Source organism: Poecilia reticulata, chromosome 9 (genome assembly GCF_904066995.2).
Source record: "Poecilia reticulata chromosome 9, P_reticulata-male-v2, whole genome shotgun sequence".
NCBI lineage: Eukaryota > Metazoa > Chordata > Actinopteri > Cyprinodontiformes > Poeciliidae > Poecilia > Poecilia reticulata.
Window position 1 is genome coordinate 19916856 of NC_088838.1, and position 18600 is coordinate 19935455.

Consider the following 18600-nt stretch of genomic DNA (forward strand, 5'->3'; position numbering starts at 1 on the left):
TGGATATGCCTCCTCCAGCTTTGTTTCTAAAGACCATTTTGTCTTACAAAATTGTTTAAAGCTTCAGTATGTAAGTTTTACAAAGCAAAACAAACAAAAAAACTTTTTTTTTTTTACATATTTGTAAGAACTGTCACTATGTCTTGACAGTTTAGTAAAAGACAGGTAATCTGGGAAAAAAAGAATAACACTTCTCTACCTCCTCTCTGTGCTCTTCTTGCTGTCTGGAGAAATACACTTCTCTGTCAGAAACAATCAATCAGAGCTAGGAGGAGGATTGTTTCTCTGGTATTGGCACATTTAGCAGCATGTGCATGAGTATAATTAACAGCGCTGCGATACTCCTCCTTGGCCCTGGTTGGTGTTTTTTGACTGGGAGCATTTCTTCTGACAACAGCAGTAGCACTGAGAGGAGGTGGCGGAGCTTGATGTTTTCACAGACCGTCTGTCTCATACTGTCACAACATGGTGACAGTATGAAACTGTAACTGTAAACGTGAATGATGTAACAGCTTTTCTTCTTCTTTTTTTTTTGTTTTATTGCAGGTCTAGTTGTAAGAGAAGCCAGTATAGAAATAACGCGGCAGCAAGTGGAGGAGCTTTTTGGTCCTGAAGATTATTGGTGTCAGTGTGTGGCCTGGAGCTCCGCTGGAACCACCAAAAGCCGCAAGGCACATGTCCGAATTGCATGTGAGTACAGTTCAACAAGCATTTGAGAATCACTTCGGTGTCTAGCCAAGTGGCAAGAAAAGCATCTTTAATTTGATATGCACACAGTCTTTTACACACTAATTTTTCCTTGTGAAAGGAAAGATCTATGAAATGAAAATAGTCGTCATTTCCACTCTGCCAGGTCCAATCTCAGGAAAGGATCTCTGTGTTAGATATCGTAGACTCACAGATGCAGCAAGCTGACTAAGAAAAATGATGATGTGATGCAAGTAGCACCTTCTGCACAAAACTAAATGCTGGTGTGTTTGAATTATTATGACTTATATATGAACACATGTGGAAGGATATGTATGTGTGACACATTAGCACTTTTACTCAGTTGTACTTGTATAATTACACATATTCAAACAAAGATAAACTATGCTTAAAATAAATTCAGTAAAAAAACATCACTTTACAGGTTTAGGTTTATAGTTTTGTATAATATTGCACTATATTTACAGCTATTGCGGAGCTGTTATGACCCTACCAAAATTCACTGCAACAAAAGCTTTCACTGAAACATGTTCAGAACCTTTACACTGAACTGAATCCTATTTTTTGCAATATAGCAAAAATCATTTTCTAAATAAACAAGTTGTATGATTTTCCACCCTGTTTTATCATGCAGAGTACAGCTTTGATTTGCCTTCATGCTGCACACGATTATCCCACACAGCAGCTGTGAACTTGACTGAAAGAAGACATACATCCTAATGTAAATCTCTTGTGTATACCATCATGTACAATGACTGCTTTGTGGGTGGTAATTATATTTTGATACCATCAAGTCTTTTTAATGCATATTACAGCAGGCCCACGGAGGCTTTTTATGTTGTTTTATTCCTGTATGTGTTTTGGCATTTTAGCAAGCTTTAAGCATCTCCAGTATGTTTAAACCTCACTATTAAGATAAAGATACACGTTAGGTTTGTGTTCTTTATTAAAAAAAAAAAACAAAAAAAAAACTATGGAGTTATCCAAACAACAGCTAAGAATAAATAGAACTACATTTTATTATTTTTGCATGGAGTGATCTTCTTTCTTATACACAGTTAACTCTGTGTATAAGTGTTAACTGTGTGTATAAGTGTTAACTGAGGCAAAGCTCCCTTGAGCTCCCTTGAGCTTTGCCTCAGTAAAACTCAAGGGAAAATCAAAGAAGAACCCTTTTGTAAATATTCAATCGACAGCAACAAAGATAACTGAGATATGCGATTGAAAATTTCAGAAAGCCTTGTGTATAATTTTTTTAAAAGCAACTACACTAAACAATAGTTTGGTCTTTCAAAGTTTCTCTCCCTCAGAATTGAACCCACAACAGCAGTTTTCTAGACATCAATGCTCTCTTTGATTCGACCATATAAGACAACTGGGATTTGTCTCTGTGTTCAGGTTGTAGCGAGGTCTTGCAGTAAAGAAATACCTATATCAAAATCAGCCTCTCCTTTCTATTTTCCCTGGCTTACACTGACAGCCTGGATACACATGGGTGCACTTTTGAAAGGACAGTTTGGGACTCTGACAGAGTCCATTCTGCAGACAAGACAGAATAAACTGTGCACATTCCCATATGTAGCACTCTACCAGACAGTATAACTCTAACAGACATGCACCCTTGAAAACCTCTGTTCCCATGTTGATTATAATCCTGTCTAGATGGAAATCCATCATGATGACTCCTGTGTTTCTACTTCTTTTATTTTATTTCCCCCAAAAATATTCAGACACATTTACTTCTCAGGGCTTGGTTTACTTTTTTTTTTTAACTCACTTGGTTTGCAGTTTTATATTAGCTGTTGTTCATTTTTATGCTTGTACCAAAAAAAAAAGCTGGAATGAGGCTCACAGGCTTTCATCCTTTTTCTTCAAAATGTAACAGTGATCATTATGGCCAAACTTTGAGTTGACAAAACGTTGACTTAAGATTTGTCAGCTCACAGGACATGTCTCCAAAAATTAAGGAGTCCTTGTCCTTGAGTGCATTTGTTAGCACCAATCTATTTTGTTTAATGTTGCTGTCTTGCTTACTTGCCTTTTAGCCCATGCAGGTAAAAACTTGTTTCAATGTGGATAATGGGACCAATCTCAGCCAACATCGTCGCAAGATCTTTTGCCTTTGTTTGGGAATGAGGGGGATTTGCAAATTTCCCTCAGAAGCTCTGCAAGGAAGTACCATAGTCTGTTTAAGATGTTGTCTTAAAGTACGTCTTCAGGTGTGCCTCTATTTAATAAGAAGTTTGCAAAGCCATGATATCCTCATCTGGGCTTTACCACAATCTTAAAAGTTACTTTAATCCTACTTCTCTAGAAAGTAAAAAGCTGGAAAAGTTATCTTATTTAATGTCAGATTGGGAGAAACGATTAGGATTCCATACAGTACAAGTAAAAATCTAGTATCAACATGATGTATGTTTGCTGAAAAAGCTGACATTCATGCGCTTTTGAAAAAAAGTACACTATCACAGTGATGCACAACAAAAACAGTTGCATATTTTAAAGTGAATTCCGAATAAACTGCAGCATTTTTGCAATGTTTTACTTTGTGAGGATGTTTTCCTGTCTGTCAGCAGTGAGTTAGTGACATAGTCAGAAATATCCTTCCAAGCTTCGCTAATAACATTCTCGACTGGAATAGGCCCTCCTTGGGGTGCAATGAAAGCGAGGTAATGTGCTGTTTTTGGCTTACGTTGGGGCTGACGCATGCTGTGAGACAGATGCAGGGGAGTGTTTGCATACTGACTTCTGAGACTTAACAGAAGCAAACACTTGAAAATAGTCACCAGCGGCAAAAAGACACAAGCAAGAGAGCATTTTTCAATGGACTCCTGTAACTTACACTAACGTAGGCAACAGATGAAGATGTCTGTGTGTTCTGGAATGCATAGTTATTAATATCATGAGAAACCTTCTTATACAACATCAATATCTTTGTTTACATTATCGAAATAAAGGGGAGTAATTTTTAAGCAGCCCCTGACACAAACCGTTGTTTTGTTACACTTAAGATTTCTGCAAAGTTTTTTTTATTCCTCTGCTTGAGTCTGACTACTAATGTTTAATAGCACTATAAATACTGTGTTAACTTTCTTTAGGTTACTTTAAAATCTGGATTTTTAAAAAATCTTCATATTGAGTATCTTAAAATAAGATGGAAAAAATCTAAATGTGTTGATTTCTCATACTAGGTCTTGAATTATACATAGTTAAACCCTAAATGTAAAAGTTTGTTCATTTATAGCTTTGTCCATTTATTCATTAAATGTCAGTTTGTGCTCCCGAAACTTGATTATTGTACGTTTAGGCTTTTAAAATCAAAATGTTCTCTTGATGTCGTCCACTACTGGCTACTTCATCATGGGAAAGTAGATATGTAATGAGTGTGGCTTTAAAATGGGGTTTTGAATAATTTTCTAAAACCCATTGTTAGGAGCCTCTCATGCAATTTACTGTATTTTATGAGAAAGTATTGAACAAAGGCATTAGAGCCTTCGTTCAAAAAAGTTGTTTGAAAACTAATGCTATTCGAAAGGTTGAAAAAAGTGTTAAGCTTAATGAAATGTGTAGAAATCCTGGCTTTAGGGTAATCACTACGTTGTGCATCTAAATCTGTAAACTGGATTTTTATTTATTTTTTATTTTTCCTGTGGTATTTCCCAAACACAGTCAGTATTTTAGACTGTTCAAAAGGAGATTTCTTTTGGAAGATGATATTCTGAAGAATGTACTAATTCAAATTTAGAAAACCCAAGTTTGAACTATTTAGGTGAAATCAGCACTTTCTCAAATATTCAAATCAGTCTGTCTTATAGCAGCAGCCATGTCCAAGTCATTTGAATCATCCTTTTTCCCAAATCGGTTCCCAAACCAAAACTATAGCTAGTCATCTCTACCTTACAAGATGCCTAATTACATTAAGTGCATTATTATATTGTTGTATAATTGACAATATGTGACATCAAGCAATTGGACTCACGTCCTGCATAAAGTAGCTGTTTAGATAAGTGCTAGATAAAGCTTATTGTGATGGAAAAAAGAGAGGAATTTTCTTTCATCCTTACCTTTCTTTTGCCACATAGCCTGTTAACTTTGTATGCCCCACTGTCCTTCAGTTTCTTTCTTTTTTTTCTATTTTGGCAGTAATTTTTGCCTTAACCTGATCTGATTACTCTCAGCTCTCTCTTGCGATAACCTTTTACTTCAAATCGACCCAACCTCCCGACCTACCCTGCTTTCGGCTCCTATTTGGATCTGCTGTTGTGATTAAAATGCTTCCTGGCAGCTGGAGCTTGCTGAGCTAAGTGTCTTTTACTTCACTGTGCAGCAGCAATTCAGCATTTCTTTCTTGCATTTACTGTTTCATTTTCATGTCATAGTTTCTTTGATTTTTTTTTCCCCCTCACCTTTTAACCCTCGTCACCTCATCTCTTCATAGTTTCACTCAGACACTTTCTTGCCTCTATCTCTTATTCATCAATATATTTTGGCCTTCTGAATAACAGTGTCATTAACTCTTTACAGTGCTAAGCAGATTGAAAATTAGTGATTGCCAATCACAGAGCCATTAATGTGGCTGTAAAAGTGACAGACTCAGTCAGATACAGTATGTTAAATCTTCTGCTTTGTTGGACTTTTGGCACTGGAAATGTGTGGTGTGAGAGGTAGATACAACTCAGTTCAATTTTATAAAGAAAATGAGCCAAACACTGACACTTTCAAGTACTCTCTCAGTCATGCAACATTGCAGGCAAGTGCACATGAACGAGTGAAACACAGACTTTAAATACACACTAATGTGCATGAATTGTCAGTCACACTCTTCGCCCCGGCAGCTATCAGGTCAAGTCTTTCTCCTTCAATGGATTTGTAATATGCCAAGTCCCCACACATACTCACAGGCAGACACACAGCGACGTGCACACACACATTTACACGTACACGCACCCATAGACACACATACACTCTCTTCAGTGATGGCAATTTGTTCTGCCACCTTCCACTGAGACGTTTGTGCATAACAATCAAGAGTCCAGACACTCAGGGGCACAGCAATAGAGGCAGCTACTTGTGGCAACTGGAAAATCTCTGTCAGTGGGCTTCTTCTGATTTTGTTTATGTTGCAAATATCCAAAGTGGATGAATTTATTTTTTCCCTCAATTGTGGCTGAACTAGTCCTAGGAAAACATGTCGCAACAATGATTTTTCTTCCTTGGTTTTGGACATTAATGGAATATTTTTTTTTCCCCTCATCTGCACTTCGATGTAGGCTTTAACCTGCAGAGTCTTATGGCCTTACACAATCACTTGTAACCCAGCAACAACTGTGCTGGGCTAGCCAACCTTTGTGGTATGAAATTTGCATAGCAACCGCAATCACTGTCTCAGTGGCATTTGACCTTTTAAAGCATGAAACTGCACCCCCTCAGTTGCAGTCTCAGCAATGTTTATTCAAGCAAAACTGATGTCCATGTCTCATTTTTGTTTTTATTTTTTTCAAACTCATTTGTATTCACTCTGACATTTATGCAAACACATTTAACAGAAACCCCCATTCTTGTTTTTTTATACTCAAAATGATGTCATAAATGAGTTTTTGGTTTTTGGTGTTGAGGGTGATTTCGCGATGGTCACAAACACAGTATAAACATTTTTATAGTTAAAATCCACAAACTCTTCCAATGTATGTGTCTGGGAGTGTGGTTATGATGTTTCACCACTGCTGTGAGCCTCTGAGCTTTTTCCCAGATGTCAAGGACTGACTGCTTCAGGGTACTCTTAAGCATTAGAGTGGTAAGCCACACTGTTGATTTACTCACACAGAACTCGCTCACTTGCTCTTTAAAGTCCAAGTGTGGGAAATAAAAAGAATAGGAAAAAAAAACAAAGGTCTCGGTAACAGAGAGGCAGAAAGTGTCATTGAGATGTCACACAAAAAATTTCTATGAAATGTGTAACTCAATAGTAAAGAAAAATCACAGGGGATTGAGCTATAAAACATAAGGAATGAAAGATGCATAATACTAGAATATTTAAATAAAAGTGATTACCACAAATTATTAAGGTAGAACGGAAGGACATACTTAACTTAGAGTAAATGTGCTGTGATTTACTCTAACCTAGCCGTGCTGTTAACCAAGCACTCAGTGTAATTCTTTTAAGTGACTGACGACAGCTTTGCTGTAGAGCACAACTGACTCTTTCGAGTCATTTAATTGTTTACATTGACTTTGATTTTTCACACATTTTCACATTAAAAAAACACAAGCGTGCACAGACCATATAGACTTTATTCATCTTCTTCACAAGCCATGGTGATGAGGAAACTGGGGCAGAGGTATAGAAAATCCAATCGAGGCACATTCTCACCAGGACAGTCCGCTTGACTGATCTGGACCAAAACACATTGCTTTTTTTGTTTGGTGTGGTTTGTTTTCATATCATGCTTTTTTTGCAACTGGACTGTCATTTGTAAACAGATCTATGTGACAGTCATTGCTGTCATTGGACAGAAATGGCAAGGATAGGACTGAGCACAGACCCATAACATTCACTTTTGAAGTCCTGTTTGCTGGATTTCTGTTATTGTAAATGCACGAGCAGCTCATTCAGTGCAGATTTCAAAATGGGATATTTCTAATTTTGGAACAACATTAGTAAGTGTGTGCTGCAATCTGAATGAGATGATATGCTCTGCCACCCCTGTCCTACAACTTTTCTGACAGCAGCATTGCAAAGCAGAAGACGGCACATCAGGTGTGATTTCAGTACATGCAATAATAGCGTTAGCAACACTGAAAGGCTCATTTTTACCACATTGCTCAGCAATGGTGGCTTGTGAAATCCAAAAAGAATATTTTTTGTTGTTGGTTCAGGTCGAGACAGGTCTGTATTCACACCAGAAGCAAACCACTCTTTGTTTGGAAGCAGACCAAAACCCGGGTCTCTGTCTGTTTGTTTGGTCCCCACCATTGTTTGCTTCAATGTATTCACGCCTACACAAAAATGTCCAGACCAACAGGAAAAACAAACCTTGCTTAAAGTTTAACAAAAGTGTAAAGTTTGACTGCACCCTGTATGTAACATAATTGCAACATAATTGCATGAAAAGGAGCTTACGCAGCTGGGTTTTAAACTCATAAAACCCAATTACAACCTTCTGGCTGTAAAGCAAAGGAGCTAAAAACTGAACCAGCATCCATCCCAGATCAAAATGATGAATTATAATTTTTTTGTTAAGACAAGTTGCTCTCACTGAAGGGACTCATTCTTATAGATTCCAGAAAATCAAATACTATGTGCAATCTGGGTCCATAGTGTGACGCTATGTTTCAACTCAAGGCTGCATCCGCAACCTTTCCACAGCCTTTGCATTGACTGTTCTATAGATGTACATACACTACTTAGTTGTAGAGATGCTGTACTTTCATAAGGTAGTTGTTAATGTTCAAGTTAAGGCAGTTGTTTAGGGCATGGGCATTAAAGTCCAGTCCTCAGGGATCATTGTCCTGCAACTATTAGGTATGTACCAGATCCAACATAAATAAATTAAATGGCTCAATTACCTCATCAGCGTGCAGTCAGGTCTCACCAAGACCTGCTAATAACACATTTGATTCAAATGTGTTGAAGCAGACACCGTTGATGGTCACTTTGATTTACAGCAAAACATTTTTGTCATGTTTAAGCATAGACAAAACTTATATTCAAACAAGAGACGCTTCATCCTCTTTGCATGCCAGCATTTTAAACTTTACAGGATCTTTGGGTGTTTGTTGTGCAGATTATCAGTCAGTCATAACATAACAATCTGAAATGCTTGAACAGAAGGCAAGGAGACTGTTCTAGAAAATTAAAATCTCGTCCAAATTACTACTTCTTCTCAGTCTGATCATTGGTTGTAGATTTCAGACAACTGGTTGTTAGAACGGTCACACTGATACAACTGATACACTTCCTAGCTAAGCCAAAATATAAAGGTGTTTTGTTCATCTCTGAAGATGTGAATCATTGTTAAGCTCAAGACTACAGTCTCAAATGTTAAATGGTTAGAAATCGACGCTTACTTATTAGATTAATTGTGATAACAGAACAGAGAGGGTTGTCTTTAATGATGAGTTAGAAAACCCAACATATGTCCAGAATTGAGGTAGCACATCTCCAGTAAAAACAAAAGGAGCCCAGTTACATTCTGCTCAAAAAACACAGGATGTTAGGGTGTGATCATAACGGTTTAGTTGTCTGATCTCGACCACAACAGATATCTCATGATCAAAAAGTAGAACGTTTCCATGGTTGAATTTATTTGCTTTATACCATAAAGAATGTTACAATGACATGCAGCAAGGAAACCAAATCTTTCAGAATTGTACGAGTTTGAGTTAAAAAAATGCGCTTTATAAGCTTGTATTTCTTTGATCTGCATAAAAATATGAATCTTTATTTTGAACTGAATGAGGATCATATCTTGGTCTGCCAAGTTTGAACACACATTGCTGCTTTCAAAAATACAATGCTTGTGTTTTTGTTTCTGCTGAACCACATGGAAGCAGCGGAAAAGCTTTCTGGTCAATCTTTGAGCCTAACTGAGTGAGCCAGCACTGCTGAGTACTGACTCCATGGCAACACATTAAATTGTTTACTTTTTTCAAAACCTGACATTAGATTGAAAGACCTTGTCTGATGTCTTCAGCTGATGACAGGTTGTGGAGTGTTGAAATGACAGGGTGGGGAGTTCAGCAAAAGAATTGGTGAAGTAGAAAGACAATCTTGAAAGTTAGTGAAAATGACCCTCTTTATAGCCACATTGAAAATGTGACGTTCAAAGTCACAGTGTACTTTCAAGTCTTCCATTTTGATATTTTTGGAGCACTACAAGCATTTTGGAAGGAACTCTTAAGTTGACAACGTAAATGAATGCTGCAAAAACAAGCACCTCTAAAGACTTTAGGACACAGAGTTTAAGAGAGCGTTTTGGATTTTTTTTCAAAGAGAAAGAAAACAAGCTCTTGTTATTGATGTGAAATTGCATGTGTGATTGTCTTGACAATTATTACAGGGTAGAAAAAATATGGGACATAGAAACCTTTATTTGATTCCCTCTTTGTTTCGGAAGCAACTGGAATATAATAAAACTAAATGAAAACTGACACTGTTGTTTGTGGCTGGGTGAAATTAAATTCCATTTATTTAATAAACTGCCATTTATGAAATTAATGATCAAATAAACCACCACCCAGACCTCCATCACAGAGACTTGTGAACAAAACTGTAAAGTAATGGAACCACATACAAGATGTACGTCTTTTGTACAGTGATAACAGTGAATTATGATTTGTTTCCATCTTTCCGTGCTTGAATGATTTTCTTTGTGTACTATAATCATTTAGATACAGCCCATAGGTTCATCTTGTTTGTTTTGTTGTATTTCAAATTGCTGCCATGTGGTGTTATGTTAGGTTCTGCAGTTGATTTTGTAATCTGAATGCCATTTTGTCAATTTTATTACATTAAAATTTTTCAAGCTACACACATAAGTTACTTTGTTTCTCCACTACTAGCACAGCTACAGCGAACTGGTGATCTGGAGCTTGTACACACTCTGTGCTGTGGAGGATATGAGCAGCACGTGCATGAGCTTGATTGACAGTCCAAAGTGTTTTAAAAGAAAATAACAGAGAGAAAATAGCAAAAGGAACACAATGCTTAGAATCGTGTTCTACAGCTAGTCCAACTTTTTTGTAATTATAAACCAGAAACAAAGCTCACTTTGCATTTCCTATTTTTTTAAATCTTGGTCTGTGATTTTTTTTTTGTTTTTTTGTTGATTAGACTGTTCTCTCAATTTTTTCCTTTATACTTTCTATTCCCAAGAATCTCACATTGCTTTTTATTGCTTGAGCAGCTGCATCAGGGGGAAGCTGTTATGATTTGGAATGGGCAGCATGCATGGCAGAGACACCCATTTAGGATAATTGCTCTGAAATGTGCTTATGTAGAGTTGCCCAAGGCAACAAGCTAACCACAAACATAATAACAGTTTTAGTTGAGTGATGGAAGTTTTAGGTGAAGGAAGAAGGAGGTGGAGAGGGACACAGAGGGAAAGGAATTTGGAAGGTGCTTTTATGCAAGGGGAGACTATTTATTTATTTATTTTGCTGATGCTGCTATATAGTGAACACCAAGTTGCACAAAAGAACACTTCACCTGCTCCCAGCTGTTGTATATCTAAAATGCTAGTTAGAGAAGTATATGTTGGCTTTGCTGATATCGAATGCTGGACGGTGATATTTAGGGAGAAAAGTGGGGTCAGTGAATGAGCACATCTGTCACTTCTGCCCTGTGAAAATATTTCCCTTGAGGACACTTTCACAAAACAAACACCTTCTACTGTCATGAATTTGTGGTGCCCGTTCAACTGCAAATCGTGTCACCTTATTGTCTTTAAAGTGGAAATGTACAAGGAAAATACATCCTTCTCATGTCAGCTGGCAGAGTTACTCTTCTTCAGCATCCTGTTTCACAAATGTGTGTCTGTTCATCCCCAAGCAGTTTTACTTTAATCTCCTTTAATTTCATTCTCAATCTTTATTGAAATCAACTCACAGCCAACTTCTCATTTCTCCATGTCCCATCCTAATTAAGACCAGGAAATTGTTCCTAGAATTCTTTGGCACTGGAAAAGTGTGTCTCGTCCAGGAGTCACTTTTCTTTCTCCTTGTGTCTAGAGTTTTTTTTTCTAATTTCTTGTTTCATGTGTTACTGTACCTGCCTGCTTGTTTTCATCTCCTCTGTGCAGTTTTCTCACTTACCCTGCTGTCTCTAGCATTCCCTCTTTGTTTTTCAGTGTTGGTACATGTACGTGTGGGTAGCCATGTGGTGGATTTAGAGCTAAAGCTTTTGGTGATTACTCCCATAATGAACCATCATGCTCTGTTCAGTCTGTCATCCCCCAGAGGGATTGATTGTATTATGAAGTTATCATTCAGCCCGAGACATACTCTGTGTCCTCACGCAACTCACTTAACCAATATAGCTGTACACACAGAATGAGTAATGAGTAGATTTATATTGCACAAAATGAAAGCTTGCCTTGCAGTTCAGCAGTTATACAGGCACATTTTGGGAGTCCTTAATGCTTTTTGAGCAGCATGTCACTGGAATTCTAATGAAACCAGTTTAGGCTTATTGCTCATATGGATTTATATATGGAACATTGTTTTTTCACTTTTCACAAATCTTGCAAACTTCTCTAGTCATATTTCAAACACAGAAGCTTTTTGCTTCACACAATTCAAATCCTGCTAAATATTGCTTATGTTTCCTGTTTGATAGATTTTGCTTGCCTTTAATGCAAATGGATTAGTTTACTGGTCCTTTGCAATTTTGTACCCAAAGATTGTCAGTTCATCCTACCTTATCACCATTTTGTATTTGCTAACAAACCATTGCATACCTGCCTGCTGATTAGCTCCTTGATATCTACCATTTGGTACCAACATTTTTACCTGGTCTTACACGTGTACTTATCACACCTAATATCACTGTTTCTGTGGCTACTAATAACATAAATGTGACTGCAATTGAACTTTTGTGTGAACAGTTTGCGACCCCAAAGCAAACCATATGCACAGAAGAATATACATGTCAGACAGCCAAGCTCTGTTTATGGATGTAATAATAGACGCCACCTTATGTGGATCAATTTTAAAGTTGTTGAGCAAGGAAATTACAATTAACAGCAATGGCCTTTTGTGTGGCACTGACTGCAACTTCTGCAGAAATGTCTGTTTGGATGCCAAATCAGAACCAATAGTGACAGATTTCTTTCAATAGTTCAGAAGTTTCATAATTACAATTTTCAGCTATTGTTTACCTTTGGATTTACTGCGTCTGGCTTCTGACGGTGCAGAATTATGGCAAACATCTCACATTCAGATAGGATTTGACTGCAATAAATAACTGGGATCAAATAGGAATGTAAGTAATATGTGGAGTTAATCTGTCTATGTGATTTGATTATATTTTCTGGATATAAATTGGTTTGTCTATCTGGTAAAGTATCTTGCAACAACACATGATAACTGAGTAACTATCCTCAACTGAGTTGTGGGATATATTACCGTAAAACGGTTGCTGATTGTTTTGGTGGTTTGCATTTTTGTATTTTTACAGTCTTGGTCATTTTGTAAATAATTGTTTTTGGGTTGTTGTTTTTTTTATGGTATAAAGAATCCATCTGCAGTGACATGTTTTGCACTGACCACAGCTTTATATCCGCTCTGAGAACTGATGATTTTAAGCAATGTTTCTTGCTGTACTTATAGGGCTTGATCTACGTACATTCAAAATAGGGATTGCTAAATTGTGAGAAAAAAGGAAATTGTACTCACAATAAGCGAGTGTCTTGCACGTGATCTACAAAGATTACGAGTGCAATTGATTGTATAAACAAAAGTGGCCATGAAAGAAAGATGAAGTAGAAAATCATTATGCCAGAGGTTTTATAATGACAACAGCTCACGTGGGCAGCAGCATCCCCGTGTAATCATAACATCCCAGTCTGTCATTGCAAGGGAACCACCTCTAATGTCCACGCAATATTGCAAAGGTGTGTAACCAACACAAACCCACAACTTCCAGAGTCTTACTGAACTCATTCACCTTGCCACCGAGGAGCTTTTTAACCAGATTGATGGCCTCAGCACCAGAGATTGGAGAACCCAACCCAAGGTCCGCAGACTCTGCTTCCTCACTAAAAGACGCGGAAGACTGGAAGGATTGTGACCTGTACAGTTATATACCACATATATTGCTTCATCTTTGCTTTGGACAGCTTGACAATTTAACTAGTTAAAGTTGTACCGATATATGTGCAATCTTTAAAGAAACTCAGCTGGCAAAACTGCTTAATTTTTTTTATATAACTTATGTTATATGTTCAGCATGCATGATAAAAAATATATAGTTTCCAGAAAGAGGCATTTTTAAAGCTGCATCTTCTTTATTTCTCCCTTTAACCATTTTGGTTGCGGCTTTCCTTCTTTCCTTTCCGATTACACCCTCTACGTCTTTTTGCCACTGTGACCGTCCGCATGAAATTCCCTGACAGCAACTCAGAGTCAACCAGTTCAATATTTTAAAAAAATGCTCTGTCTAGTCTGGATGTACCTGCAAATGGTGAACTACTGCTGACACTTAAGGTGATTAAGAGCACACTTGGGAACAGGCAGAGCAAAAGGACACAAGGGTAGACATGCAGCACACACTGCATGTCATGAAAGTTTTCTGAACACTTTTGAAATGTAAGGGCAAAGGACAGCACAGTTATTTTTCAGACCTTTAAGTGTGTCTTTTTTAAACGTAAAAACAAGTGTAAAACATAGAATTTATCTCTTGCCTCCATTTTTCTTTAGCTTATTGCACACCAGGGATTCTCAAACTTAATGTATAAAGTTTCAAATCTGTTTTCAAGACCCATGGCCAGAAACAACTGGAAAATCACACTTTCAAAGAAAAAGAATACACTTAACACTTGTAAGTGTTAAGTGACTCTAAGTTGCATTAACTTTGGGCAGTAATGTGTAATGAGCAGGCTAATTTTGTAAGAACCTTTAACTTAGCCAGGATCAGCTTAATTACTTTTGATGCCTCAAAAGATGAAGTACCTTTCTTTAACCACATGACTAAAACATTAAACAAACTGAAAATTAACACCTTAGATGAAAAGTAACCATTTGCACCAGGGTAATAATATACACATGCTTTTCTTAGTCACATATCAGTCATGAACCAGTTTCACCTTGAGTTTCAGTCCAAGTCATTGGGGAGAATTGGCACAATGAAACCTCATATTTCAAGCAAACTCTGCGATAGTTCTCTGCTTTCAGCTATTCCTACTTTACCCTCATCATCTGATCCTATAGATATCCATCACATCATCAGACTGGTCCCATAAATACAGCTGGCTGCTAAGCCTTGCTACACTGTCACTTATCTCACGTTACAGTGTACTTTATTAGCTTCTTCTGTGACACGCTAATTATTTTCACATGTGGTAAACTCAACTTTCCGAGCAGACATATGTCATTACAACGTATCATGAGGCAGCAGACTAAAAGCCTGAGCCGGATAGCAAGGAATTAATCTTTCACACTCTGTAAATATAAAATTATTTAATCTAGAAAAAAAATAAAACTATGACGGTGGTAGAAGTCGCCATCAACAAAGAAAAAATGTCAGTAAGTATTAAAATATTGTGGTAAAATTTTAAGAAAACAGTAAAATGAAAAAGTGGATTGAAAGATGCACACGTTCTTAATAGTTTAATTCTACCATTGTGAGCCTTTTTCCGTCTCAAAGTGAATGAAAAAAACATCTGAGCTCTCAAATCATTCAGCAGGAGAAAAAGCTACACATTCTGTGCTGCTTTGTAATGCTGTCATTTATCACAGCATGCGAACCATTAATGTGAATCATTTATTGTCTTTGGCTTGCTGGAGATCCCTGAACTCTGATAGAACCTACAAAGACAGAGACTGAGCACACATTTAGTACGTAGTTATAAAGAGAAAGACACACAGCAAAAGTGGCTGATGGGAAAGCGTTTGTGGTTTTATGTGGATTCCTACAACAGGTTGTCTTTCAAGATCAGCAGCATTGATGCCAAGTGTTTTCCCTTGTTGTAAACCAGGAAGGTGTGAGAAGCCACTGCATGCATGACCGACTTAAAACATAACTATAATTAGTTTGTCTTACCCTCACTCTGCCGACTCAAGAGTGAGGGTAAGACTCTAGATTGTACTGACATGGCACAACTTCTAAACTGGTCTTCCTAAGTGCTGAATTACTATTTAATTTTATTATATTTAATTTTATTAATATATTTTTATTCATGGATATCTTATCTTCATAATTTAGTTGTGCTTGATTTTATTTTATAAATTCTTATTTATATTTCTTGAGGTTATTTGATGGAAAAAATACATGTGGGGTGTCTCTTTGCAATGCAACATTTAATTCTCTTGCGCCACCATACTATAACATATAGTTTAAGCTTCTTTTCCACTACACAAGTTTTACCTACTTTTAGCATAATTAAAAAAACACTTTTCTCACTGCTATTCCTTGATTATTATAAAATGCTTCCTTCTCTCCTCAGACCTGAAAAAATCATTTGAACAAGAACCCCTTGGAAAAGAAGTGTCATTGGAGCAGGAGGTGCTGCTACAGTGTCGTCCTCCGGAGGGCATCCCGGCTGCTGAGGTATGTGCAATGTTGCCGTTGGCCTCCTCCTGAGCTGAAAGGAAACTAAGCCGTGAGATCAGCAGAAGGAAGTCATTGATAGAAGAGAGTGACAGAATAAAAAAAATAAAAAATGGAAGCTGATATATATAGATAGAAGTAATCTTATTACTTCTATCTGGAAGTACCACAGAAATAAGAGTTGTATCAAATACAGTACTCAAATGCAGTATTTTGTGTTTGAGGGTTTTTTGGGGGAGGAATCGATTAATCAGAGTGTTTTGTCAGGAGTGGCATAGAAATGTTGCATGTTCTATTTCACATACCATTATATAACATACTGTTTATTTTAATAGAAGTAAAGAGACAAATCTGTTATGGTACTGTTGCAGTAATCCACAACAGTACATTTAGCTATACATGATCTAACTTGTTGCCTCTTTGGATAGATTTGCCCAAAATAATTGTAGGAATACAACACAATGTGTAACACTCATACTTTTACATTATTCAACAATAAATGTGTCGAATTGTCACAGGAAGAAACATCCTTAATTCTGTTTTGACAGATGGATGCATAGATGCTCTGCTGCATGTTTGAACTGAGACCCTAAGGGTCCCCAGAGATCCAATTTGAGGACACCTTAAACCCATTTAAGGGGAACAAAATAGGAAAAGGTCAGTAGGGGTGAATCATAATCAAGGTACTTTAAAGTGTTATGCAGCATGAAACATATTAGAAATTACTACTTTAAGTAAGCAAACATATTTGCTCACTCGTGTGACCTAAACTTTGTAACACAATAACTGCCTCTTTGGCTTTTACAGCAAACATTTAATTATGTTTATGGGTAGAACAAGAACACAATGAACACAATTACATTCAAGTGCAATGTCACATTGATATTTCATTAACTTATAAAGTTGACCCTGTAGTAGGCATTTATTTTAAGGCCACTTAGGTCACTTTAATTCTCAGAGTGCTGGATCTACATCCAAACTATTTGCTGTTCAGATTGTTGTTTAATTTCTCACTTTCAGATGGTTTGTACCTGTAAGTATGAAAAGTCATTATTTCATCTATGTAGTTGGTCACAGGGGAAGTGCAGTGACCCCAGGCTGCACTTTGAGAAGTGTGCACTTAGAGACGACTTCACTGGCGGATGGGGAGTCTCAGAATCAGGTTTCCATCCTCAGGGTTTGATAGTCGTTTGCTATTGCACTTAAGTACATAACTCCCCTAAGAGAAAAGAGAGAAGACATATCAGCATACAAATTGAGAAAGCATGTAGGAGAAAATCTAAGATGGAGGTGGGATAGAAGAAAAGGAAGAATCTGGGAAAAGGGAAATCTGATTTTTTTTTTTTTTCTCTTTTTCAATATTGCATCTAGTTTTTATTGGGGAACTTAAGCAAGTGCATTCGTTGGATTTTGTCACTATAACATTCAAAGATAAAAACCCTGATTATTAGTCAGGTTTTGTCACTTTTTGTTGTCTTACACCTACTTTCACCCTCTCAACTCATGCTCAGTTCCTTCGGAGACAGGCCTCCGCACTAATGACTCATTATCACTCCTGTCTTATCAGCATTTTTGACTGCAGTTTATATTTGACGACTCTTTGAACACATTTGTGCAGCAAAAATCGTATGGACACACACACGCGCAACCAAGCAGATAAATAAAGCTACTTTTCCATTGTGTTCAATTTGCTACCTTTTCCAGTTGTCTTACTCCTGTCATAATGGGATTTCAGGAAAATGGATTGGTCCGTCTTGTCTGTCTGCTGAAGCTCTTTAGAGGGATTTGGATTTAAAATCATCTGAAGACCCTTCGTTGTAACCCCGACTATTTTTTTTTATTGCCCTTGATTTTCTGTTTTTCTCTGTTCTTTTCACATCGTTGCCATCAGCTCTGTTGTTCTCAGTTTTATTTGCTCCCTTAGGCCCTGGCTACAGTTTCTCCAGATAAAATTTTTTTATGGATATATATTTTTTTCCTACTTCTGTGAAGAACAACTGTGTATACAAACCAGGGATAGACAATAGGGACAAAAAGTTCTTCATATTTTTTGTGTTTTTTATTGCTGTTGCAATAAAGGTGATGATAACGTTGTTTTAAGATATTCAATTGATATAGATATATGCACCAAAAACTTTGGAATCTTTTTATGAATAATTTCAATCATTGTTGATGTCACCAAAAAGGCAAAGTGTCTAATTAAGTCTAATTTAAGTCACAAATACAGTGACTAGTTTAGACTTTACTTTATGAACTCGGGAAAGACTTGTGATTCAGACTCTAACGCAAATGACGACAAATGGAGTTGAATTTTTTAGCTGAAAATTCACCACTTGTGTACTTGAACCCCCTTGACTGCTGGCTGCTGGTGGTGGTCAGAAGACCCATTGGTGCCAATTGCACAGCATCTTTGTTTCTGTCAGTCTGTCCCAGGGCAGCTGTGGCTACAATATGAATCTGTGTCAATGGGTGAATGACTGAATGTAGTAAACCGCTCTAGTCCTCTGGGCCATTTGCCATTTAAACATCTTTACCCAAGATAACCTTTATATCAAGTTATGGAAGAGAAACATTGAGAGCTCCCAATGATCTAATATAGCTGTGCACTTGTATTCATAGAAATACTC

At 37.1% G+C, this 18600-nt stretch overlaps 1 protein-coding gene across 3 annotated transcripts in view; it reads left to right on the forward strand.

Moving 5' to 3' along the window:
* Window positions 1-18600, forward strand: part of LOC103470231 (netrin receptor UNC5C-like) — a 193137-nt gene that overhangs the window by 105935 nt on the left and 68602 nt on the right. For all 3 annotated transcript variants that reach the window (XM_008418510.3, XM_008418508.3, XM_008418509.3), the window contains exons 3-4: window positions 547-690; window positions 15870-15973. In XM_008418510.3, coding sequence (XP_008416732.1) covers window positions 547-690; window positions 15870-15973 — 248 coding nt within the window. The remainder of the gene's footprint in view (window positions 1-546; window positions 691-15869; window positions 15974-18600) is intronic.